Here is a 26687-nt window from a genome sequence, read left to right as displayed (position 1 = left end):
AAAGAAAAAGTTACTGTCACTACACAGTGCTAAGAAACAAAAAAACCCCAGAACGTCCTCCCCCACAAACCCCTCAAAATAACCCCCAGAAAGCAGTTCTTACAGAATTCAACAACGCTGAAACCCAAAGTTTCAAGTGAGAAACTCTAGCTTGAAGAAAAGCAGGTTTCACAGCACCAGCTGATGCTACAGAGCAGGTCAAAGATCCCTGAATTCAGAACTGCTTCACCTCCTGCCTCTGAAACACTCACTGCTCGGGCATCAAGAAAAACACTGCTACAGCCTGAGTAAAGCTCTGCTCTCAGGGGGAGCAGAGTGACCTGTCCCATCTCAGTAAAAGCTTAGCAAAGGCAGCCACAAACACCTGGCAGCTCTACAGACACCTCCTGCAACCCGGTACCCATCCCTCGCTCCTGGGAACCGGCTCCGGGGACACTGCCAAGGGCTCAGCCCATGCAGGGCCGTGGGGTGCACAGGCAGGAGCCCACTTCAGTCTGGGTGTGTTTTATTTCTGTATCCCTTTGGGACACTCTCCTTTCCTTACCAACAAGGCTCTTGCAAACCAGCTGCACATTTGACCCCGTTTTTGGATATACACGAGTGGAGTAAATGCCACTGACAACCATTAGCAGAGGAGTGACTGGGAGACAGCAGCAGCAGAAAAACACTTCACACGTTCAGCCCACCACATGTTGGAACTCGAGAGAGACAGACAAGGGAGGGAGAGCGAGACTTAAGCAATCCATCAATGCTGCTTTATTAAAATCTTTATTCACACAATGTTGCTTTATGTGGGATCTGACCCCGGGGGATAGGAGTAGAAAGTCATGATTGCATTCTGTTTGCTTATTAGCAACTCCATTTGTGCAGCAGCTCCCAGGGGCCTCCTCTGGCAGATCCGAGAGGGGGGGTCTGTTCCCAGCATCTTGCTCCAGCTGCTGCTGTAAATAAATTACCTTCTTAATAAATTAGTACTTCTGAGTTGAAGTTTGTTTGGCAAGACACACTCCAGTTCATCAGCTGCTGGAAGGGGAGCTGATTCGAGTGTCTCCTCCCCCCGATGGCTGACTCAGGCAGAAGGAGGTAAATAGCAGATGGCTGATGAGGCTCTCTTTAACTAGTTCTTGACTTCTGTGCTTCCAGCGCTCTGATCTCACTGATGACCTTGACACCACCAGTGTGTAACATCTGGGGCCAGCGGGTGACACGTGCACAGTGAACAAGGATCAGAAGGTGTCACAAAAGCCTCCTCGACAGAGCACCTGCCTTGCAAACAGTGTTATTTTTCAGAGGTTCAAGCAGACCCTGTTGGCACGTGGATGCTGCTCCTCATTTCCTTTGCAATGGTTACAATTTAAAATCTCTCGCGGTTCTGTATTCAAGCAAAACAACCATCACTGCCAAAAGGGCAGAAATTGTCACAAGGCCAAAACCAGATCTTCCTTATTTTGGTTTAAGAGAGAAATTTATTTTGCTTTCCTGCTGCAGAACACCAACCTCCAGTAATGTTTACAGCAACCAGAAGCATCAATATCACAAATAAAAACCCAACTCCAAAAAATGACCATTTCTTGCTTCCTTGAACTGATAATGCTGGACTTCATGCCCTTTGTCCACAAGTAAACCAAAATAAACCAATACCCTGCTTTATATCTTTGACCTTTATACTGGGGAAAAACTTATCCCCAGGTCCCATCTGACAGCAAAAGCTTTAACTTAGAGCAACATGTAAGTCCTCAACACTAATTTAATTTCAAAGACTGAAAGACCTTTTTTTGAACTCATTATTAAATCAACTGTAAATATCAAGAGCAATCATACAGAAATCAAAAATTTTGGGAGATCCCTCCCAAAATATTGAGAGCTCATGATTAAGCTCAGAGAAGAATATGCTTTTAGAAATGCTACAAGCCACCACCATGTGCTTCACCATCTCCCCTCTGGGTAAATAATCTGAAATTTCCTGGGAAACAGTTTAAACCAGCACTTGCTCCTGCCCCACAGGCACCACCCACAGCTTCTAAAGCATGTTCTGTTATCAGGTGATAGAGGCACGAGCTCCACAGTGTCCTCAAAGCTGCCTGTGTGTCACCATCCTGACTAGGAACTCCAGCAAATAACTCCAGATCCCATCACCTCATTGCTCTGGGGCGCATCTGTGACGTGGCCAAGTCCAGAAGAGAGCAAGAGTAACATAAAATTCAGTCTCAGGTAAACAGCCACATTCTACTTTCAAGATACTCTGCTCATGCAATGAGAAAAAGACTTCACCAAAATAAACCAATACCTGCATTTTTCAGATAAACTCTCTCCCTGACACCTCCTGGATCAGGTGTGGCCAAGGTGCAAAAACAGCTTTACCTGCCTGCCACACTGCAGTTAGAGAAATCCTGACAGGAAAACCAAGGCAAAAGGCTCAAACTGACATTTTGGTGCTCTTGCTCTGAAGTCCAGTAACCTGTAATCACTTTGGGAAGGGAGCTCTTTCCTTACATTAGGGACCATGCTGGCTGAACACTGATGCAAAGCTGTTCAATTTGGAAATAGTCATGAAGCTGCTGCTCTTCTGGAGACACAAACTGAGACCTGCCCCAAGGTGATCAGTTTTATGACACAAGCTCATTGGCAGCACAGGCTGCAGTGCTGAAGGACAACAGGACTAGCACAAGATGAGCGCTGCAAGCCTGCCCTGAAAAGCCAACTCTTCTCTATCCATGGCAAAAGCATTAGTGAGGAGCCCAGGATGACCATCCCAGGCAGAACACCACTGTGGTGGTTGCAGGAAGCAGCTGGGGAAGGCAGAAAACCTCCTGGAAGTGGGCACAACTTCTGAGCTCAGCCACAGCCAGACCAGGTGAACGTGGGACCCAAACACCGGTGTTCCAAGAGCAGCAGTGCTGAGCTGTGGGCACGGGGAGCAGCAGGAAGCTCAGGTGAGATGAAGAAGACAGACCACAGCTCAGGGTTGTCTGCACACGTCAGGTTACTGCTGGTAACTGGGGAAGTCCAGCAAACACCTCTTCCCCCAGTCCCACGTGCCCAGAGGCTCCACAGCACTTAGGGCTCACAGTAAGGCAGCCTGACCTTGCTACACAGAACTGCTTCCAAGGACACAGCCTGTCCTCCTCAGCTACAAGACAATGAAAATTTGGTTATAATGGACACAGGACTGCAAGGGTATTTTCTCTATTCAGACCTTGCCAGATTCCTTAAGAAACAAGTGACAAGACACATGGAAACTTACTGTAACCCCTTAATTATCAAGTGCTGTATAACCACCCTGTCCTCTCCTAAATCTCCAACCCTGTGGATAAATCTTTGATAGGACTTCAGCAAAAACACTGAAGCATTATCACACACGAGGCAACCCCCTTTCCTGGCCTTTTATCAACGAAAAGCCAAGTGAGCAGCAGAGGTCCCCTCACCCACCCCTCAGACAACCAGAAGAACATCCCAGCCCCGGGGGTGGTGGCACAACTCTTCAGTCTAATGGTTATTTTATTCGCCCCTTGCTCGTTCTCTAGAGAAGCAATAAAATGCCCAACCAGCTCAGAGCTGATTGTGTACAACCCTGAATCAGACAAACTCGCCAGAGTGCAGGGGGAAGAGAAGGGGAGAGGACTGTCCTGTTCATCTGTGTGTCCCCTCCGGATTCAGTCCCCAGAGGAGTGTGTGTGCCGCGCACGGCCGCACCAGCACCGGCAGCCGTTTGTATCCAGCGCCATGCCCACTGCCGGCAATGGACACGCCACAGCGGCCACCATTCACTGCGGGCTCAGCCATCCGAGGCCCTTCCCACCTCTCACTGTGCCAGCCCGAGGAAAAAGCCAGTGTCACCTCCCTTCCTCTGGCTCGGGAGCTTTCCTGTTCATGTCAGTCCATCTTGGCCACAGCCCTTCTGAACTGATTGTGCTGTTTTTCTATCGCTTTTTTGTTTGTTTGTTTTTAAAAAAAGGAGTTTCATCTCGTGTTCCGCTACAATTACAAGTGAGACAGAGTCATCCTGTCTTCCACCAGCACAGCATCTGGCCCAAACTGGTCTGTGCACTGCTTCACTGTAGCCAGGATGCTGAGGAGCCGCTGGTCCAGGGCGTCCAGGTGAGGGTCGGAGAGCACGGGTGAGATGGGGTCATGCGACATGGCAGTTTTTAAGGCAGACTTCAGGACTCCGTTCTTCAGGTAATTCAGCCTGTTCCAGGTAGAAACCCGGATGCTGCAAAAGAAACAAACACACGTCACCATCCCACGGTCCTGCTGCATCCCACTGGGAATACCAGAGCCAGCCTCCTGAGGGAGCCTGGCACATCAAGAATGGAGACTCATTGCAGAGTTTGGGATGGCAGGGTCCAGGTGAAACTGCATCACAGACAGGATCTAATGAAACTTGAAAACCAAAGGTGATGAAGAATCAATCCGGTGTGACGTAACTCCTGTTACACAGGAACACTTCCAGCTGCGAGCACAGAAGGTCTTCAGTCCTGAGGCCTCCCAGACACAGTTTGGAAAGGAAAGAAAAGGAAGGAAAATCAACAAATTCAAACAAAACTCAGGTCACCTCAGGAAGAGCATCACTGACCAATAATGAATCTCAGAGGACAAAAGGCTGACCAAACTTCCATGAAAGAGAACACAGCAGTGACCTTTCCTCTTCACTGGCCACTGAACTTATTTGTGTCAGCCCATCTCAACTCTCATGTTCTGTGAAGTCTCTTGGGATTCTCCCCCAAATCTTTCAGGGCCAAATCTTTAGCACCCCTGGTCTAAACTCTTGGGTTTGATGGCCTCTAATAAAACCAGCAAAATAAGCAAGTGTTGTAACAAACTTACAGTTAAAACAATTATGCATATGAATTCTTATGTGGCATTTGATCGGTGCCAGAAAGAAGGGATATCTGAAAAGCACGAAGTTGGAAAGTCTCTTACAGAGAGAAACTTCTCCTCTGGTTGCATTTGGGAGAATCTAGATGACAAAGACTCCCAAAAAATCCCAGTAAAGCAGAAAACTAAATATATATTTTAAATTAATGTAGGAAAACTAAAGAATTTGAACATTCTTTAACTCTTCTCCATATGACTTTTAAAAGGATCTTGCAGAACATAGGCCAGGTGTACTGCAGCATGCAGGGAGCTGTGCTTAGTGCAAGCAGGATGAGAGCTTAGGCTTTCTGCAAAGTTCCCAGTTTTCAAAGGTCCCACGGATTTTGGAAGATAGAACCTTTCAAGGACAAGCTTCAAGGACAAGCTCCATTTGGAAGGCTTCAAGGAATTAATGTTGAAATGGATACATCAGTATTTTTCTTTCTGGAAATTTTCACAGAATCCCAGAATGGCTTGGACTGGAAGGGACCTTAAAGAACATCTCATTCCACCCCCCTGCCATGGGCAGGGACACCTTCCACTATCCCAGGTTGTTCCAAGCCCCGTCCAACCTGGCCTTGGACACTTCCAGGGATCCAGGGGCAGCCACAGCTGCTCTGGGCACCCTGTGCCAGGGCCTGCCCACCCTCACAGGGAACAATTTCTTCCCAATACCCCATCTAACCCTGTCCACTATCTGTGGGAAGCCATTCCCCCTGTATTGTCACTGTAGGCCCTTGTCCCAAGTCCCTCTCCAGCTCTCTTTGAGCCCCTTCAGGCACTGGAAGGGGCTCTGAGGTCTCCCCAGGGCCTTCTTTTCTCCAGGTTGAACACCTCCAGCTCTCTCAGGCTGTTCCCAGAGGAGGGGTGCTCCAGCCCTTGGAGCACCTATTTCCTAATGAGAAGTAGCAATGGCCTGGTAAGAGAGTGGACACAGAACAGAAATCAAAAAGTCACAGCCTCTGAAAATAAAACCACAGCTTACAGGCCAAAGCAGAAGTGAGCAGCAGTGGTCCCCTCTCCCACCCCTCAGACAGCCAGAAGAACATCCCAGCCTGGGGGGGGTGGCACAACTCTTCAGTCTAATTGTTATTTTATTCGCCCCTGCAATCGTTATTTTCTTCTTCTCTGCAAAGAAACTACAAACTTCACTTGAGAGAAGCCCCCTGAGCAGGGCTGCAGTTTTCTTCAGAAACCATCTCTGAAACTATTAAATGCCAGACGCATTGGATCCTTCACTTCTGTCAGGGAGAACTCAAGCTGGGATGTAGACTTTGATTTGTCAGGAGCTGGATGGGGACAGCTGCAGATGCAAAGTGCCTGTCACTGACTATGGACAGATCTGAACCAGTGACCCGGAGGCGAGCCCACTTTCTGCAGCTAAGCCTCATGTACTGCCTTCATGAAAATGGATTCCTCAGCTTCTTGGGCACTGACAATCCATCAAGCAGACAATATCTCAAAAAAGTACAGCACTGTGGACCCCAGCAAACATTTTCAGGTTGCCAGAAGGCTCCCAAGTTAATGATATTGCGAACCAAAGGACAGCAGTTACAGAGGCAAAGTGAACAGCACCCCTGTGTTTCACTTACATGCAGCACTGATAGAGAGGAGCCAAGATGCTTCTTTCATCCAGGGCAGGGTTTCCAAAGCTGAAAAGCAAAATTAAAACCAAGTGAACCAGCTGAATTCCTATGGTTGTTCTCGACATAAAGAGCTTCGCAAAGAATTCAAAGAAATCAATACTAGGCAATTTCATGCTCCAAGAGATCAAATCATTTAAATTAAAATATAAACAGGCCATGACCAATCACAGATGTAACTCTCCACAGCATCAGCTAAGCAGGTAGATAGAAGCAGGACCAGCATACCCAGTTCTTTATCAGACCAAGGCACCTTAGAAAGGCATTTCAGAGGAGTTTAGGACTGATGCAGGGGTAAGGAATAACTGGTATTCTGGGCATGGAGGATGGGAGCTTTTTCCGACACAGCTGAGCAGGGAAGGAACCAAACAGCACCAACCATTAGAGCAACAGTTCACTAACAAGGTGATCAACTTAAACATTTAATGCCTACACTTCCTGAGGAAGCCAGAAGGTTTCCACAGTATTTCAAGCTTTATCTAAACACATGCTGGATTTATTTTTCATAGTTTCACCTTCCTCATAATACAGTTTTCAACAAAGAACTTCCCCCCCAACAAAGATAAGTTGCTGTAGGGGCCTGGCATTATGCTGCCCAAATAATTCTGTTATTAGTAGCTTTAAAACTGGAATAAGCTCCCAGGGAAGTGGTCATGGCACCAAGGAGCACCTGCTCTTATGTATATGGTTTAGTTTTAGGTAGTCCTGTAAGAAACAGGAGTTGGGGTTGATGATCCTTATGGGTCCCTTCCAAATCGCGATCTACCATGGTTCTATGAAAAACTGTCCCTTACCCATTATTTCAAAGGAGCTGAAAGAAATTTTAAATTTTATTAAGTGATTAAATAAATCACATTTTCAAGGAAACAATTTACTGTGAGCCTGCAAAGCCTCACCAAAAATATTTTCATAATGTTATAGGAGCATATCATAACAAAGGGACTTGACCTTCAAACACTGTATTCACTTTCAGTGACTGATCCATTACCTTCCTTCCTCCTAGCACACTGCCAGTGAGGAACAGAATGAGCATTTTTGCCAAATTCACCTAAAGCAGCAGTGATGAAGCAGTCCCGAGGTGGAATGCATCCTGCTGTCATACTGGAGTATTACTGAACAGGCTGATGACAGCAAGGAAGGACGGATGGAATCCACTACACGACAGATAAATGGGAAAAGGAAGGTAACCCCAAGCCTTCCAAGGATCTCCAAGGTCTCAAGTGCTGGGTACACTTGGTACAAGTGGTGTGCAAAGGCAGAGCACAGCTGCCACAGGAACTGCTGGTCCTTCACAGAAGGGGAAAATCACTGCCACTGCACATGGGAGTGCTCACCAGATAAAGAAATAATCCTGAATTGCTGGACGAAATAATGAGAAAGACAAGTAGATGATCTTTATGTTTTTAAGAAAAATTAATCAAATTCTTATGATTTAAACAAGGCTGTGTCTTCAATACAATTTTTAACCTAAACTATAGCGCACAACATACAAAGAAACTATAGCAAAGACAGAAGAACTCACATTCTAAACACATTTTGGAAACATTTTTTCCAGGTAAGAGTTAATGTCCACATTTAGAACATCACCATATTTCGCTTTTGGTACCACTTCTACCTCCATTTTATACTTTTAACCTTTCAAAGCCAGAGCAGGCATATTCAGAAGGCAGGGAATGCCAAATTATTCAGAAACACATTTTGAAAAGATCTGCTTTTATTACAGCACTCACTAATACTGACTGGTGATTAATAAAAAAAGCGCAAATTTTCAATCTTCCACTAATTAAAAGCCTAAAAGGAAAGGGCTTTCCAGGGGATAGGAGAGACTTGAGCAAACCTTTGGAAGCTGCTTTGGGAAATACTGTGTTAATTGGGGAGTTTCTGTAGATTGAGTAAGACTTTGCCAAGACAGAAGAGTATCTAGAGCACAGAGTGGAATCATGGAGTCCTAGAGTGGTTTGGTTTGGAGGAGTTGGGTTTAAGCTCATCTTGTTCCACTGCCCTGCCATGGGCAGGGACACCTTCCACTAGACCAGGGTGCTCCAAGCCCCATCCAACCTGGCAGCCTTGGACACTTCCAGGGATCCAGGGGCAGCCACAGCTTCTCTGGGCACCCTGTGCCAGGGTCTCAGCACCCACACATGGAAGAAATGCTTCCTAATACCTGATCTAAACCCACTTTCTTTCACCTTGAATCCATTCCCCCTTGTCCTGTCAGCACCACAGCTTTTGAAGGACCCTAAGATTTGGTGAGCAATGTCTGCTAAAAAGGAAAAGACATTACAAAAGACATTAAAGAGTACATTCGTGAGAGAGAGAAAAGAGAGCGAGACAGAGCAGGTAAGTGTGTGCCCTTGTGCTTGCCACTGCCAGGCCAAAAGGGCCCTCCCCAGGCTCACCTTTTGGCATTGTCCAGCAGGATGAGCATACTGGCTCCCTCATCGTCCTGGAAGCTCTCGTAGTGGTGCCGGTCGGCGTTGCCGATCAAGTAGTCGAAGATGGCCGTGTCGATGATGTCGAGCAGGCGCGGGCCCGAGTCGTACGGGGACGTTTTCTTCACGGCGTCGCAGTAGCTCTCGTCATACTCCCACCTGCAGCCACAGAGGAACAGCAGCCCTTCAGGGAACCACCACTGCACAGCAACAGCAGTGACAGCTGCCCTTCAGTCACCTTCGAGTGCGCCGAGAAAAGGGGAGCAGCCCAGGCTAGGTAAAGAAGGAAGGGCTTGCCAACAGTGTTTCATGGAAAGAGGAACCACGAACATCCTGCATTAACATCCCAGCGTATGGAGCAACCTGTAGCTTCAGTTCAAAGACACACAAAGATCATCCTCCTATGGAAAACAAAGTCAGAGTTTGCTTCCTCACAACTCCACAATGGCCGGGCTGCCTTATGGGAAGACTACTGCCATGCCTTGCCTCCCTCAGCTTCCCAAGGAACAACTTCACTACTGTGTCTGTTTCCATCTGGCTTTCCAGCCATCCTCTTTTTCCTTTCCAGGGCAAATATCCTCATTGTGGTTACTAGTGAGCCCCTCTGCCCTCAGGAGAAGGGCTTCTCTGTGTTCATTCTCCTTTACTCCCAGCTGTCTCTTTCCTCCCCACTTCCTCTGCAGAGTATCTCACCACCTTCTCCACTGACAAGATTTCAAGCTTCCCTCTTACCTCCTTCTACTTCTACACGTAACCTTGTAACACGGATGTCATGTCTCAATTCTCCAAAGCTAGGATTTTAAACTTTCCCATTTTCTTCTTTACAGCTTTCAAAGCTATTCAACACCACGACCAAAACAGCCAAATCTCTGGTGTATATCCTTTCCATCTGTCAACCTAAATAACAAGGACATCTTCCACGTAAGGACTAAATTCTTCACAAAACAGCAATTAAATTGGAAGTGCCCTAAACCATCTGTGATTTGGAAACAGAGATGGAGGAAACGCACGCTGGAGAGACTTGCTGACATGCTCAAAACTGCAGATAATCATGAAAGTACGAAGGTCAGAATTTAATTACTGTAACTGCCACATATCTCACTTCATCTTCTAGTGGTCTGAAGCCAGAGGTCCCAATATCCCATCTTTCCTCCAGGTATCCAAATCAGAGAGGTTAAAAATTTATCTTCTCAATGTTTTTGATAACAGGTCACACATGTTCCTCAAACGCTGTGCCTAAATCCCCCTAGGAAGAGGGATCTTTGCACCAAGGCCCAGCTCACACTCAGCTTGTAGCACAAATCCACACAGCAACAGTCTCAGAACCTCTTCTCCTTGTGCTGGATAAATTTCTTATGCTGCATCCCACTCTCCCCCTCAAGTGTTTCTTTTCCTCTCACTTTCCTTCAGAGTGGTACTCAATCTCCTTGCCCCAATTTTTCAGATATACTATGCTCTCTCTCCTCATTTTCCATGCAGTCTTTCAAGAGAAGCTTTTATCCAACACTCATTTCTGATCATTTATATTGTATTAGCACAGGCCTTGGAAGGTCAGGGATTTTATCTATTACACCTCCATTAAAAATTATGTACACTAATGTGCCTGTGTGAATTATGTTCCAAAGGTCAACTCAGAACAGCAGCTAGAGCAGGAAAAAATTCTTACAGTTATTTTTCCACAATTACCAGGCACAGAAAAAGGAGGGCATGACACCAAGAATGTTTAATTCTGATCCCTCAAAGTGAAATGTGCAGCATGACAAGGTGAAAACCACCAGAACCTTGTAACCTCATCTAAAGGAGGCAAGCATGAGTTTAAATACACCAAATATCAAATTAGCACAGGAATCAAGGTAAACCCCTGTGTAAGTAGGCAGGGTATGATGAAAAGCAGCCTCTCAATAGGAGGAACACCTCCATGAAATTCATCCCGTTCATTACTGCAAGGTACCATGTACTGAACACAGCTGATTTTGACCTGCTGGGAAAGAGAAAACATCTGCTGCTCAAAATTCAATCTGTGCATTTTATACTCAATTCAAGAGCGCCTTTGGATGAGATTCTTTCTGAGAACAATCACATCACTGGAAATCAATGGATACTTTAGATCAAGGACTAAAAGACTCTTCTAATCACTTTCAAGTTCAAGACAGATTTGGAAAAATTTACTAAGCTCAAACCCATTTGTTCTGGTCATGGCAAAAACATCCCCAGCTCAGGAACTCAGATGTGTTCCACCTATTGTAGAATGCTGCTTAAAGAAGGACAAATGTGGGATTTAGCATTCTTTACACCCTGAGCATGGTCACCAACTACTGATGGCATTCAAAGTAAAGGACTTCCCAGGACTAGCTTAAGTTAAACCAGTTCCACAACTCTGGAAACAAACTACAAGGACCATGAAATTAGGTCTGGCACAGTGGTACCACATTTCAGGGGCCACAGAGGGGCATAGCATCGACAGGAGGTCCAGTGGCACAAGAAAAGAGTCTTCGTTTGCCCACAGACAAGATTTTCAGAGCTTGGAGTGACTGCAATGTGGAGTTCTGTTCCAGCCAAGAGGCAGGAAAAGGACAGTGCTTAATATTGAGGAAAACAACAAAGATTTTTTTTCTTCCTCATTTAAATTTAAATTTTATTCTGGACTTCTTGGCTTCTACTGTTGCACTAAGAAAGCTGTCGGCACAACTGTAGGTTATGAAAGCCCTTAGTGCTCTTTAACTAACCACTGTATTTGCAAGAGTCAGTGCAAATGATCATCTCTGAAGAACAACCCTGCCCTGCTCTCGTACCTGGCGAGTTTGCCCTCCCGGTACGTCCTGCCCCAGGGGTGCCGGTGCTTCTGCAGGGGCCAAACGTCCGGCAGCCACAGGGTCACTGAGCCCTCCATGATGTCCCCATCTGCACAGGCTGGCTCTGTTTCCCGACAATAGTAGCACTTCCCATAGAAGCAAGTGTTATTGCCTTAAAAAGAAAAAACAAAGAGGTATCAAAACAGCAGAACTTAATCCAAGGAATCCAACTGAAATTCAGGAGCGTGTTGTTGCAGCAGTCTTCCCCACAACGGGATTTCACTGCACTTGTCTTCATGCTTCCCGTCTCTGAGAGGGAGAGGCTCAAAGGAGATTACACAGACATCCATTCATTCAGAGCAATTAACAACTAATACAAAAAGGAGAGAGCAATTATATTTTCTAATGACTTTATCACTCTGAGAATTAATACAACACTGCACAACCAACAAGTTTTGTGATCCTTTCTTAGTCCCTAGGACCTCGACTTTGCAATGCTAACACTGCTTGTTTTTCACATTTCATACTTCATGTGTCAGATCTCCCACTTATTTGAAAAAGCGTCCAAGAAGAGGTAAGTGAAAAGAGACACAGCAGAACCCAAAGGGATTTGGTGCCCTGGGACCTGGCACACATCTCAGCTGCTTGAGCTGACTTAGCAGAGGAGACAGAAACAAGTATCATTCTCACATGATCTAGGAATGCAGATCTGTCAAAGCTTCATCAGTGCCTTCTGACAGGAGAGGAGCAACAAAACCCTGCAGCCTTCAGTCCACTAACGCCGATGCATGCTGTATCATCGAGTAATCTGGAGCAGCCCGCAGTAATACTGTTCGTTTACCCTTTTCTATTTTCCCCTTCTTAACCCGCCTTCGCTTGATCCTCGCCAAGCTAAATCCAGTTCTGTGCTCACAGATGTTCTTCCAAAATACTCAACTATGTCTCACTTGGTTGTGATTACTCTCCGTCCTGCCTCCCTTTGGTTCTACATCCAATATCCTCCCCAGACCAGGCCCAGCTCTCCAAAAGCCGTGTTTTTCCCTCTCCATCCTTACACATCCCCGCCTCTCAGCCAGCACTCCTTTGGAACCCTCCATGAAGCCCCTGTGCTCCCAGTATCCCATCAGACAACCTGAGTATGTCAGAGATCATTACCAACACAGAGCTTGCAGACCAGATCTCTTATTTGGAACGCCTGCAAGATCTCTCTTCCCACCCAGGGCCTGCAGCAGGTCTAGCAAGAGACAATTCTTTGAGATTCTAGCTGCAACTCCAGCAAACCTGCACTGAATACGCACAAATTCTCTCTTCTTCAAAGCTTTATGAACTTGGTCAAGTTTGGCCTGACAAAAGACCCTAACCTCCTCCACAGATCCACCCATTTCTTTAGTTCCTGCTTTGCAGAACAGCAGTTCCAAGGAATCTAAGGAGGAGCAATGAAAATTTCTGGAGCTGTACTTCTCAAGTCAGCACTGGAGCTAGAAAACAGCTTAGTTATCTTGGCTGAAATTGGAAAATGTAAAGCCTGCCTGAGGCAAGCACCCCCTGTGAATGCCAGGGGAGCCTGGTGAGGCTGAGCTGAAACTTTAATCTGAAAGTTCCACCTTGTAAGTGGCAGTGTCGGGCAGCAGGGGAGACTGCCAGCAGTGCTGCTAACAGGAACGGTACCAGCTGTAAGGAACAATCATCTCTGGAGCCTTCTGATTAGAAAATGAAACAAACAAAAGAGTAGTAATTGGATGGTTCATGAAAGCCTGAAGGAGTTAAGTCTACAGCATAAGTAATTTCTTGGTGCTTAATGACCAGCTGGTAGGAGTTCACATTAATAGCTTCTATTATGTGCCCTTCACAGCATTATTACTGTAAACAACACAGGGAAGTTCTGCTGTGTTTGGTTGTAAATGCTCTGCAGGCTCTGATGCAGCACAAACAACATCTAATACCAAACAGTGTGTCAGCTCTATAAATTATCCCAAATCACCACTCTCTTCATATTAAATACAATTTTAATTTTTTTCTTTTCAGGTCTAATCACAGACTTTTCTAACCATCCCTGACAGCAAAGAGAAAATTCTTAACTCAAAAAATAAAAATCCCATCTGAAACAGCAGCATGAGGGAACACAGAGCATGCTGAACACAGAGGGAAAACTACTTGAAGAAAACCAAGTCCTCCTCCCCTGCCAAACGGGGTTATCCAAGATCTGTCCTGGCACAGAGCGAGCTTCCTGCATCATGGTTAACTGTTCTGTAGCTGTGTCAGGTTCCCACGGCTCTTTTTTCCCACTAAGCATTTTTCCTTTCCTGGGCAGCACAGTCCACAGAATCCACTTACCCACAGTCATGAAGGTGCCCAGGAGCTGCTCCGTGGCCACTGGTTTGATCTCTGTGCGCAGATTCACAAACCTGCCAACCACCAGCGGGGCTCGGCGGAAACCCAGGATTCTGATGGGGGGTGAAAAAACACGACCTGAGAATTTGCAACATAGGCAGCAGTTCAAAATGAAAACAAAAAAAAAAACCCAATCTCTGTCAGAGATGACAGAGACCAAAGAGTAAAGTTGAAGCCCTGCAGAAACCTCCTTTCTTCTCCAAGGCAAAGTAAGGAAACTCATTTTTCGTATGTGCCTGGATGTTAAACTTGCTTTATGGGCCATCAGTGACACTCCTTTATTAAAGCATTTGCAGCAGAGCAACAGAGGATGCACCATGCTCCAACTCTCAGAACTCAGACCTCACACCAGAAATATCCATCATGTGTCTGAAGCAGGCTGAAGCAGTAAAACCAGATGGCCCGTGGGCTGGTCACCTGGAAAGATCATTTATGATTTGTGGGAACCACTATCTATTAAAATGTTATGCTTAAGCCCAGTTCAACTACACTTGAAAGCAACCAATCCAAGACTTGTTTTGTTTGGCATGAGGAAGGAGAAGGGAATAGAAAAGGTAGAACAAAAGTGAATGCCTCAGAAGTGCCTGGAAAAAACAGAGGTGGGAAGAACAACCATAAAACTCGCAGTTAGAAGATCCAGGTTCCACTCCCATGCCTGCCACAGCCCTTGCTCTTTGACCACAAATGACTTGGGTATTTGTAGTGGAATTTTAGAAGTGCTTAAAGAAGTACAAAGATCAAAAGAGTGTCAGCCCCAACTCTCCTAATGCACTTTTGACACCCTTTTGATAGGCTTTGCATGTCAGAAAAAAAGCCTGAAAAGGCTCTTCTGGAAAAGGGACAAGTGACATTCTGCAGAGGTATTGGGAGAGTCACTCCGATAACTGAAAAGGGTTTGTTTTAGATATTCAATGAGTAAATCCCCGTTGCAAGTACAAAATAACTCTAAGAAAGGGCAGCACAAGACGTCTGTCTGAACAAGTCATGTCCATAAGGATGAAATTCACAGCCAATCCTGAGCTACGCACAGCCTGAGCAAAAGCAGGTGTTCCAAGAAAAGAAGCACAGAGCTTAGATGTGGAAAACCTGCCCCTGTATTTTCAGAGCCACAGCTGAGAGGCCATGATCCTGGAAGGCACAGCCTCGCCATCAGTGGTAAACACACCAAATGATCCAGGATCCTTCTTGAAACAATGACATCCTAGGACAAAATACGGAACTGTCACCATTCAACACAAAGGTACAGATCAAAGTTCTGTGCCAGGCAGGTTCTGCAAGGTAGTCCTGAAGAATAAAGACGTGCAGAGCCCCAGAGAAAGGCCAGAGAAAAAAGCACAAAATCATGACCAAAAGGACAACAAAGAAGAGTTAAGTGGGATTTGGACACTGGAAAGAGGCTTTGATTGAATGTTCAATGACTGCTTTTACAGGGAAACTGAAGCCTGTATGCTTCCTGAAAGCACAAATGGACTGACATCTGGCTACATTATCTTTTTTTGGTCTCAATATGCCCTGATTTTGGCCCACCAGCACAAGCTGGCTGTAGCAGCAATGGGTGTTACTCAGCTAGTTATCATCAGCCCTTCCTAGAACTACTGATTTCCACTGCCTGTGCAGTGAGTTCCACAGGCGAATCAGGACTAACAGACATCTCTGTCACCACCTATGAGTTTAGTCACAGTGATAAGGCTCTTATTTACGTACTGAGAAACCTCAGTTTAAATTCAACCATTCTGTCCTTTGTTTTATTTGTCCCTCCTTATTCCTTTTCCCAAGATTTTCTCTTCACCTCCAGATCTTCCTATAATGAGGCAACAGAAACTGTGCTCATTTACTCTGTGTGAAATTGCAGCCCTAGCAGCATTTCATAACTATTGACATTCAGTGTCTGGTGTTTTCTGTCCCATTCTTTGTACATCCTGTAACTTTTGGTTTTTCCTGTAATTGCACCTCCAGCACAGGTCCACAAAACCACCTGGGTACCCCAAGCACAATTAGTATATGAATAGCTGGTTTTCCTCTAGGATGCACTGATTCATATTTAATTTAGACTAAACTGTTAGTCTAGACATTAGTCTTGACTTTTTAGTGAACTGGACATGAACTTAGCACACGCATTTAATGTTTCAGACTCTTCCATGGCATCTGGCTAAGCTCTTTCTCCCCTATAATATTAACTAGAGTGGTTTTAGGGCTCATTCTCCTTTTGAAACTTTTCACAAATATCTAAAATGTTACACTCTTGAACAGATCTTAGAAATGAAGTTTCACAGAATAAGCTAATTCTTATTTTGGCTTCAATGTGGTATATTGGCAGGCTAGAGGTAGCTCTCATCTGAGGTGTATTCTTCAAAGAACTCCATTTTTTTTTCTGGTATTTTCCAAAGACAGTAAAACCAACTAAAGCAATAATTCCATACCTATCCAAGTGAAAGGCTGCCACCTCTGCGTTGTGTCTGTCGTAGCCAGCATAGGGTTCTCCTTCCACTATATAATCCCTGGCATATCTGTAATTGAAATAAGTCAAATGAAGTGAGTCTGTGCAGGATTCCCGTCAATTCTGCTGTTCAGAGTAACAATTTAATAACAGTGCTACGTTAAAAAGTCTCTGGGTCACTTTCCAAGTGATTGCCTGTGGGACAGGGGAAAAACATCAATGAGATTAAAGTGTCCAGACTGTTGAAGTGGTAAATAAGGAGGAAAGGTCAGTGATGTACAGTGCTCTCCAGAGCTTGGGAAACAGTTCACATTCCAACTAATAAATTTTAATCCTACCATATGCCGAGTCACATCTTAGAACAAAGAGCACAGACCCTGCTATGGAGCAGGGGTCTATTTATACTGGGAAGCAGCAATCCCACAGACGATTTTGGGGTTAGAAAGGATTGTACATTAACATGAAAACACAATCTTATGTTGTGGAAGAGATGGCAAATGCAATCTTTAGTAGATAGAAAATCAGCAAGCGTGAACCTGAGGACAATACTGGGTATAAACAGAGCCTTTATTCTGGCAGAGAAAAGACATAATGAACAGCAAAAAATAGAAATTAGGCACTCATTGCAACAACAGTGGTGTGTTTCGGTGAAGTGGAAGGCTTTTTGCTCCCTTTTTTATCTTTTAATAGATGTTACTTAGTCAAGGCAAACACTGATTTCTCCGTTTCCCGACATTCGGATCAGTGTAGCTACTGCTTTAGCACCATGCTGCAGCTGAGTGTGAAATACCACAATCAACACCGAGCAAATGGGTGAAATGCAACACGTTTTCAAATCAAATAAGGCCAAATTAGGTTACCTATTTTCTCATTTCCATCTATGTATCAAATTGTGTAGACTGGATTATTTCAGCAGAATTTGTATTCAAGCAGTAGCAACAGTGTAAGAAAAGGCACAGAGCTCTACTTTGATGTTTTAGCCTTGCTCAGGGAGGATGTGGGGCGAGATGACAGTCCACTTCCCCAGCCTGAGCACATGCTTCAGCTTCTCTGCAAGGCAGCTCAAAAGAGAATTCACTAGTGCAGGATTCCTGCCAAATGGGAGCTTTCACCAAACCACCATCTTATATCACATATACCATCAGATGTGATGATAGCAACTACTATTTGTTAGTAAATTAGGCTGAATTTCAAGTAATTTTGCAGTGAGACAGCTAATCCTCAGAACATGTCCTTGAAGGCAGGTCTTTGGTATGTACTTAGAGCAGGCTTCTGGAAGCATGGTCACATCTTGAAAGCTGCAGAGCTAAAATTTATTAGTAAATCCCAACCAAACTCTTTGTTTCCATGCACAGTAGGCATCTAGTCCTTTCCGGAGCAAAAGTAATGAGGGAATTCCTTCTTCCCCAGCCAGCCAGTTTGCTCAGAGCTGTTTTTAGCAGTAACTTTGACAGAGCATTCAGGTCCAAAGCTGGTTAAACAGACTCTCTTGCAGCACCAGAACAGGACTCTGCCCACAAGCCTGGCTATTCAGCAGTCACGACCAGAACCAGGATGGCCAAGGCCATCCTCTCTAGTGCTCCTACAAGCATTCCCAGCTGCATGTGTCCTTGCTGGAGCACAGTGCCTGTGTCTGCCTGCACAGACAGGGCTTTACAGGCTGCAATTTAACGCTTGGTGGAATGCCCTGACCGCACTCACTGACACAGAAGGCACTGTGGGAATGCTGCGCCTCCTCGGTGCCTTCATCGCAGGAGATGCCTGCCGTACCACCAGGAGTTCCATGTGCAAGGCCCACACTGCCTGGGCCCACAGGGCAGGAATTGGCTGGACTGTGAGCTCAAGTGCAGGGCAGACTTTTTCTCACTCTCTAATCACAGAATCACAGACTCGTTTGGGTTGGAAGAACATTTCATTCCAATTCTGCTGCCATGGGCAGGGACACCTTCCACCAGACCAGGCTGTTCCAAGCCCTGTCCAGCCTGGCCTTTGAACACTTCCAGGGACCCAGGGGCAGCCACAGCTTCTCTGGACAACCTGTGCCAGGGCCTCCCCACCCTCATAGGGAAGAATTTCTTCCCAATATCCCATCTGTCCCCACCCTCTGTAAGTGCGAAGCCACTCCCCTTGGTCCTGTCACTGCAGGCCCTTGTCCCAGGTCCCTCTCCATCTCTCTTGAGTCCCTTTGGGCACAGGAAGGGGCTCTGAAGTCTCTCTGGAGCCTTCTCTTTTCCAGGTGAACACCCCCAGCTCTCTCAGCCTGTTTCCAAGCAGAGGTGCTCCAGCCCTCAGAGCATCTTTGTGGTCTCTGTGCTCACTCATGGACAGGACAGGAAACCTTAATGCCTGCTTAAGCCAAAATGTTTTTCTGGGATGACACCTCTCATTTGCAGTGAAATCTCCTGCCTTACTTTTTAACCTCTTCCTTCTCCTTTTCCCCAAAGACAAACAGTTCAAAAAGCTTTACAGCCAAGACTCTTCAGAAACCTTTGATCATGTTAAATTTTTCTGAGGATCACTGTAAAGCGAGGCCATACCAAGGAAGCATCACTACCCTCCCATTCTCACATTGCTCCTCCAGTACTCACCGTTGGCAGACAGAAGGCCCAGGGGCTCTCACTCTGACCTACCCAAACCATTTTTACAGCCTACATTCAACTACACCAGACACACAGATTTACTTTTAAGACCACTGCCAACTTTCCTGCCTTCCCTGTTCTTGAACTGCACCCTCTCCTGGCAGTCTGACACGACAAGGAAGCAAAGCTTGTCTCCGAACTGCCAGAAGCTGCACTTCCACAGTCAGGAAGGCACGGCTCAGAAACATGAGGTGTAACCAGCATTCCCTGAGGACTGAACACAGTGATTACTCTTTTAATCTAAAGACCGGCTGTACCGAGCATCAAGGCTGCACAACCTGAGACAGCTGGCACAGCAACCTAACGTTACTAGAGCACCAGCAAGCCTCTATCCTGTCTGTCTCAAAAATAACAAGATGGCTTTTCCATCCACAGAAAAATTCGTAACTTAAACATTAATGTGGACAACATGGAGAAAAAAGTTTATATAAATAAAGCGGTTATTAATGCAGTCATTGAAAGCAGTATTTACCTCTTGGGTTTGAAGACAACCTTCTGTCCTCCTTCAAGTATCAGCAAAGCTTTCAGCTGTGTCCCTTTGTACCCCACGTCAGCTTTGATGATCTTCTTGGTAGTCATGGCGTGCATGACAGCCCCCAGCTCGGGGGTGTCCTCGGGGTACACCTCGCGGGGCACCACCCACTGCGCCGCGATCTCCCAGGGCGACTGCAGCGTGTGCTCCAGGCGCGGGTCCAGCGCCACGCGCAGCCCCGCCAGCATCCGCTGGAAGGCGCGCTGGTCCTCCCGGTTGGCAGCCGAGGTGTCCAGGTTGTCGATGAGGAAAACCTTGGTGAAAATGAAGATGACGAGGAGGATGGCCAACAGCACAACTCGCTGCTTCAGCTTCATGGTGCCCTTCAGCCCTTCTCCCCTGACCCTTTCTTCCAAGCGTTACAGGAAGTCTGTTGGAGATCAGGGTGAGGAAGGGGATGTTAGTTGATGAATTTCATGCCTAACTTGCATTGTAAAAGATGTCTCACCACTGAAGCATCTCCTGGTACCCCTAAAAATAAACAAAACACAAACTTACAATCCTGCGGATCCCACCAAACTCAAAATCAAGTTTATGCTTGGAACACAAGCCTGCATTCCTGGAAGCTTGTATCCTTAAAGCCTGAACGCTTCTGTTAAAACACACTGGGTTTGCTGCCTTCCTGCAGCCTTTCTGTGATCTGCACGGAAGGGGAAATTGCAAGATAGCATCTCTGCACAGCTGAAATCATAGCAGCTGCAACCACCACGGGCAAGGCTTTTGCAGAGAACTGTAGTTTAATGTGATTGCTCCAATTTCACACACACTTTTCCACTAGTACGAGATCCCATGATTGCTGGTGTCCTAAAGACCTGTCCCTCCAGAGAAGCCCCCAGGTAGATTTTAAGACAGCTCACAACAGTGAGGACAGCTGCACAGCCTCCTTTCCTGAAGGTACAAGACATAAGGACAGAATAGACTTAATTGTTTATTGCCTTTCATTTGCCGCCACTATAATTTACTCAGCTTTTTTCCCATTCTTAAAAACAAATGAGCTGGGGTGGGGGATGACATCTTTACTTCCCTGCGGTTAACTAAGTACCTTCCGCACTCAACTGTAAAACCCATAACCACAGAAAATATACAAAGTGACTGCAATCTCAACCAAATTAACTAGAAAAAACATCCCAGACCACTAACCCTTGCCTGTTCTCCGTAGCCTCACCTACAAGAGGTAAAGCCACATCCGTTTCTATATTTATAGTGGGCTGCAAGACATATCTGGCCCCTCAATAAGCCTTGGCCAAGGCACTGTTCGCACGTAAGGACCAGCACCATCAACTGTATTCAGTTATGAGGACAGAAATCGCCTTCCTAGTATTAGCTGAATGTAGTCAAAAGCCAAATGGAAAGGGGACATGAGGCACACCTCTGAGGAGAGCTGGGAGCCAGCAGGAATTTCTCTCTGCACCAGCCACGCTGATCAGACAAACCCTGAACAGCACCCTGAGCTGGGGGAGGACTGACACAGAAAAGCCTTCTCATGCGATTTAACAATAAGTGTATAAACCAGCCATTATTAATCATGTCACTGGAAAAAACAAGCTGCACAGGCTCATTTACCAGCAGCAAGCCATCAGCCAGGCCATGCCTGGCGAGGCACACACAGGTCACAGCCATCTTCAGAGCAAGCCATCAGCGCAGAATCAGGCTGGCACAGCGTAAGAGCATTACTATAAAAGGACATGCAAACCCACAGAGGACTCCACAGCACCTTCAACAAATTTACATGAGGTCCTGAGCAGACACATCCAGCTACATGGCTCTCCCATGTCCCTGCTAGCACTCACAGCAGGACACAGGCCCCAGGAAGCGCAGAGCATCCTCAGGGATGCTTCAAACTAGAACTGTGGTCCCCTGTTAACTGTGTAATACTGATTTTAATCTATTGGAAAATAGGCACTTGTGCTCATACTGAAAGAGAACAAATCAGATGTTTATATGGAAATTAGAGTGTATTATTACTCTTCATCTAGTTCTGTTTTGGCAGCCTGTTCTTCTCCAGACAGCACTGCCACCTGCACATTACCCACTGCAAGCATGAGAATGAGAAGCACAGACAAGGAAGATGCACCTGACCCAAAAGCTCTCTTTCCTGCAGATACAGACTCACCCAGGAAGAGACCCTTAAATAACAATCATATTATTCTTAAACTTAAGCAGATAAGCAAAGCAGATCGGCTGCACCTGTACCCTCTCATTGTAACTGCATAATTCACCTCTTTAAAACTAACAATTCTGAATCATTTTGAGCACTGCTGTTATCAAAATGTGCTTCCATTCATTTTTAAAATCTGTTAGCGTTTGGAAGGAGTTAGGCAGAAGAACACAGGTAACTTCAGAGCAGTTACTCCTCGCTATGAGATACGTGTATGTGTACACATACATTTAAAGAAAGCCTTGCAGCCCAGCCATGGCTGACTAAAGCACAGGGCAGGATGTTCCACACGTCTGGAGCTCAACATAAGCACTCGCTTTTCTAGACTGACTTCCAGGAATGCTGAGTTTCTCTAGGGATATTCTTCTTGGGAATGGAGAGGAGAATACAACTATAGTCACTTAAATTAAAGGTCATTTACTTAGTTTATCTTTTGTGACGGCTTTGAGACTAATTTTGGCTGTAACCCTCCAAGGAGGCAAACAGAATTTACAAAAATAAATAAAATTAAATATTTAACTATTTGCTGGTGAGTTGGCTCTCACTTCTTAGTGACATCTGAGGACATGAGTCATCGGCTGCTTTCCTCCAACAAACGCCAAAGCACCCCAAGGTTGCCATGCCATCAATTTCCCAGTGCTCCATGCACAGCCTGCACTTTGCTCCTTGGTGCCAACATTACAGTCTCTGCTCTACAAGCCAAGGGAATTGAATCCTTTTATGAACAAGTTTACTATGGACAGCCAGAACTTGAGTTTACTGTTTTAAATTGAAGATGGCAAGGGTGACAGCATTGAGGCGATGTAAGAAAACATTTATGCAGTTTTGGAAGAAAGTAATTTGAAAAAGCCAAGTCTTTGGCAAAGTCCTGGATTGGAAAGGAAGATTATGAGAACTCCAGAAGTGTCAAGCTGGTCCTGGAATGAGGTCAGAGATGAGAAAAGTGAAATAATAATACACCACCAAAATTTTAAAAAGGAAAAAATAAGGTGAGCTGTGAGCAGAACTCAGTGGAACAAAGGGCAAAAGGGTCTTGGACAATAACAAAAGTAAACGCAGCTAAAAAGAGAAAACAGCCAGAAATAAACAGCCCTACCAGCTTTTCAATGCTGTAGTCAACTGCAAGGTTTGCATAAGAAACGCTTCTTGTTTTTCACTGCCTCTTTGGGGTACTTCCCGATCAATTCTTTCTCTTATTACCACCAGGTCTGTATTCTCAGCAAGTGTGAGTCTTCCAACTCAATATACAAACAATAGCATCTCCTCAGTATTGTGGTGGGGTCACTGTGCACCCAAACACATGAACTAAAGCATGTCTTCTGGCATTAAATACCTACATTAGACCACTCCCAGTTCAAAAATCAGCATGTAATTTGCCTGTTACAAAAATCACAGCTACTATAAGCAGCCTACAAACTTAGCAGAAAAATCCCATGAGACATTTTTTACTGGCATCACAAAATCAATGACATGCCTCATATCACAATCTTATTTTTATATCATAAAGCCTTTTAGATGCTATCTCAAAAATACTTGTGTGTACAATTTGCCAGGATTTCATTATGCTTCAAGTCACAAATCAGGTCCGGGGGCAGGCAAAGGTTTAGTTTGGCAGCACAAGTACACAAAAATCATAGCTCAAACAGACACTGATCTGAAATGGATATGGTGGAAGCAGACACTAATTCCTGTTTAATGCATGGGGCTTTTCTTATATACACTATACCTTTTGGGATCACCTATCAAAAGGCCTTTAGAAGTCCTCCAGTAAATCCTGGAAAACGCCTTGAAGAAACATCGTACACAGTCGGGACATTTTCCTCTTCCCAAAACGTACTTCAGTCTCACCAGATCAATCTTCCTTCCCATCCTCCCCTCTCTGGCCAGCTCCTTGGTGGCTCATGCCTCCCCTCTCTGTGTGAGCCTTATTATTCCTGTTTCCGCAGGCAGGCCCCCACAGACCTTTCCTTGGATTTCTCAGGCTCATTCTGTCACTTCCACTCTCTGCGTGCTGCCTGCCTTGTGTACGAGTTTAGTCATCTAGTGCTCAAGGCTTCCCACATATTTACTTGTCTGCTGTTTCTCCATCTCCTTTCCTGTTAAAACCCTCATTATCTACAGGCAAAATCTGTGACAGTCGACACTCAAACTTTCCACAAACACAACTGCAGCCCTGGTTGAGAGCTACAATACAGATAAATATGAAAGACCACAAGCATTTTAACCACTGCAATACCACTGCCTGCAGCTGCAACAATCAGTAACTGCCTGAAATATTCTCACACAGCTCTGGAAAGAAACAAAACGATTTTGTCCATCTGTCTGCCCACCTGGGCCCGTTATATCCCTTAGTAACTTTAGAATCTGTCACCTGCATTTTTGCTAAATTTGTCAGAGAGCTTTGTACGAGCTTTACAAAAACCGCAGGCCAGACTGAGGACAGACGCCTTAAGAAGCCAATGACAACTGGGTAAATATCCTGAATCTTTCCCAGCTGCTGGCACAGCAAACACAAACACCTGACTCAGCTGGCTGCACAAATAAGGATAGGGCAGATTGGGATACAGGCAGCACCTGGGTGCAGCCCTGGGGAAGGAGAAGCTACCAGGCACTGAGGCTGGTAGGAGCCAGGCAGGAGCTGCTGGGGTAGGATGTGGCAAACAACTCCTCAGGAAACCAGGCTGCATTAATCCTCCTCGCAGAATGACTTTCCACCGAGCACCGTTTCCTATGGAAACAAAGTTTATATAATCACACTTTTCACTTGGACCCACCAGCTAATTCCAAACACATCTGACAGAACAGTAGATGTTTTGAAGACAGGGTTTACGCGTTTATTGGAAGCTGGCAGCCGGGGGTGCTGCAGGAAGGGCCGGGGTGTTGGCTCAACAGTTGTCTGCTTGCCTTGGCCATGTGGGCAACCCACGGGCGTACAGCTGGGACTGGCATGGAGCTGGGAATGCCATGTGGGCAGGGAGGGATTGGGAGCACTGAAATGGAGAATGGCACAGGACAGGGGCAGGAGGAGCCAAGGGCACTGATACAGAGGGGGCTGGGACCTGGTCAGAAGACAGCCGGAACAACTCTCCCTTGTCCCTATCCCAGTTACTGACATTCCACCTGACCACTGCAGGTCAATAAAGCCAGTTGGAAATGCTTTAGGGAGCCTTGTTCCACTTGCAAACGAAGCCAAGGCAGTAAGAAAATTCGGCAGTTTCCCTTCTCCACTTGACATTCTTATGTTTATTCAGCTCCTATGTAAGACCGGTACTAAAAATTTAATGAGGGTCCATGTACCCATCTGACTTTTAGCAGCAAGGAGCCTGTCTCTGCTGTAGGAAGGTGCCAATCAGCCTCCCCCACTCCCGAGGAGAGGCAGTGGCATTCTGGTGTCAGAACCAAGCTGACAACTTTGTACGAGGAAACAAAATAAACTTTGTACCACAAACGGAGGCAAGTCTTGTGCTGACTGTGCAGGTCAGACTTAAGGACACAAGGGGTGCATGGAGTTATTTTCAAAGGAAAACAAGACACAAGAATATCTGTTCTGTAGTGAGTACCAGGTGGGATCCACTCACAATGAATCCACTGCAAGCCTAGGATCTACATTTTACAGTTTACACTGTTTGCTCAGCCCCTAGAGCACTATGTATGTTGTAGTGCCACAGAAGGTACAACGAAAGAGCCGCAGTGCTTATGCACATCTGTATCCAGAAAGGATCCAAAGACAGATATCCTTTAAAAAGGGTTAAACCCATGGCTCTGACAACCACAGTCAGCGCTTCTATGAACACACGTCGTATTTTGCCACCAGTGGACAATGACCTTCGCCAAGCTGCGACTGGCACTCGGCGAGAGCCCAGGGCGCAGACGGCTGTTCCCAAGGGTTAAGAGATAGCCAGAGAGGCTTCACAGCTGTACGGGGCTCCGTCCCCAGCTCAAAGCGAGCATCCCGAAGAGGAATGAACCGCAGGAGTGCAGATGAAAATTCCCATCTGCCAGAGCTGCGTCCGTGCAGCTCCCGCCGACCACGGGCGAAGCCGGGGGGTGTCCGGGGGCCGGACCCGCGGCTCAGGCCGGACCCGTCGGGACGGACGTGGAGGTGCTGGAGCGAGTCCAGAGAAGGGAACAGCGCTGGGGAAGGGTCTGGAGCACAGGTCTGGTGAGGAGAGGCTGGGAGAGCTGAGGAGGCTCAGCCTGGAGAAAGGGAGACTCGGGGGGACCTTCTCGCTCTCCTCAACTCCCTGACAGGAGATTGTGGCCAGGTGAGGCTGGGCTCTTCTCTCAGGTAAAAACCGATAGGACAAGAGTACGGAGCCTCAAGCAGCGCCAGTGGAGGTTCGGGTTGGATATAGGGAGGAATTTTTTCACGACAAAGGGTGATTATGTATTGGAATGGGCTGCCCAGGGAGGCGACGGAGTCACCGTCCCTGGAGGTGTTCAAGGAAAGCCTGGACGTGGCACTTGGTGCCGTGGTCTGGCTGACAGGGTGCTGCTGGGTCACCGCTTGGACTCGACGATCTCGGAGGTCTTTTCCAACCTAATTCCCTGATCCTGTGATTCTCCCGCCGCCGGTCCGGCCGCAGGGGCCCCTCCGGCGCTCTGAGGGGCGCAACCGCCCCTCCGCCCCCCCGCCCCCTCCCTCCCGCCGCCAGGCCCGGGGCGCCCCTGCTGTACCCGCCCCAGGCCGCAGCGGCCCCGCGTCCCATCCCGTCCCGTCCCGCTCCCGTCCCTCGGGCGCCGCCGGCCCGGCCCGGCCCCGCTGCCCGCGCCCGCCGCACTCACCGCGCCCGCCGCCCGCCCGCC

General features: G+C 46.6%; 1 protein-coding gene across 1 annotated transcript; it reads right to left on the bottom strand.

Moving 5' to 3' along the window:
- Positions 1-733: 733 nt before the first annotated feature.
- FAM20B (FAM20B glycosaminoglycan xylosylkinase) lies at positions 734-26687 on the bottom strand. Its single transcript, XM_042033863.1, has 8 exons — positions 26667-26687; positions 19664-20194; positions 16536-16622; positions 14059-14168; positions 11725-11896; positions 8900-9091; positions 6450-6509; positions 734-4213 (listed from the first exon to the last, which is right to left on the bottom strand). Exons 2-8 carry the CDS (start codon positions 20038-20040, stop codon positions 3982-3984), a joined length of 1230 nt encoding a protein of 409 aa, XP_041889797.1. The 5' UTR covers positions 20041-20194; positions 26667-26687; the 3' UTR covers positions 734-3981.

The sequence above is a fragment of the Corvus kubaryi genome, unplaced genomic scaffold (assembly GCF_017639235.1).
Source record: "Corvus kubaryi isolate FWS band 111438036 unplaced genomic scaffold, C.kubaryi_AGA036_p1.0 37361, whole genome shotgun sequence".
In the NCBI taxonomy this organism is placed as follows: domain Eukaryota; kingdom Metazoa; phylum Chordata; class Aves; order Passeriformes; family Corvidae; genus Corvus; species Corvus kubaryi.
The sequence above is the reverse complement of the archived record's forward strand: the minus strand, read 5'-3'. Positions and strand labels throughout refer to the sequence as shown.

What these genes read in the sequence shown, in the direction of transcription:
- FAM20B (XM_042033863.1), bottom strand. Translation starts at nt 20,040, where the DNA reads ATGAAGCTGAAGCAGCGAGTTGTGCTGTTGGCCATCCTCCTCGTCATC. An exon ending in CTGCTGGACAATGCCAAAAG is followed by an intron (nt 6,510 to 8,899) that starts GTGAGCCTGGGG and finishes TTTGCTTTTCAG; the next exon opens with CTTTGGAAACCCTGCCCTGG. An exon ending in CCTCTCTATCAGTGCTGCAT is followed by an intron (nt 4,214 to 6,449) that starts GTAAGTGAAACA and finishes TTTCTTTTGCAG; the next exon opens with CATCCGGGTTTCTACCTGGA.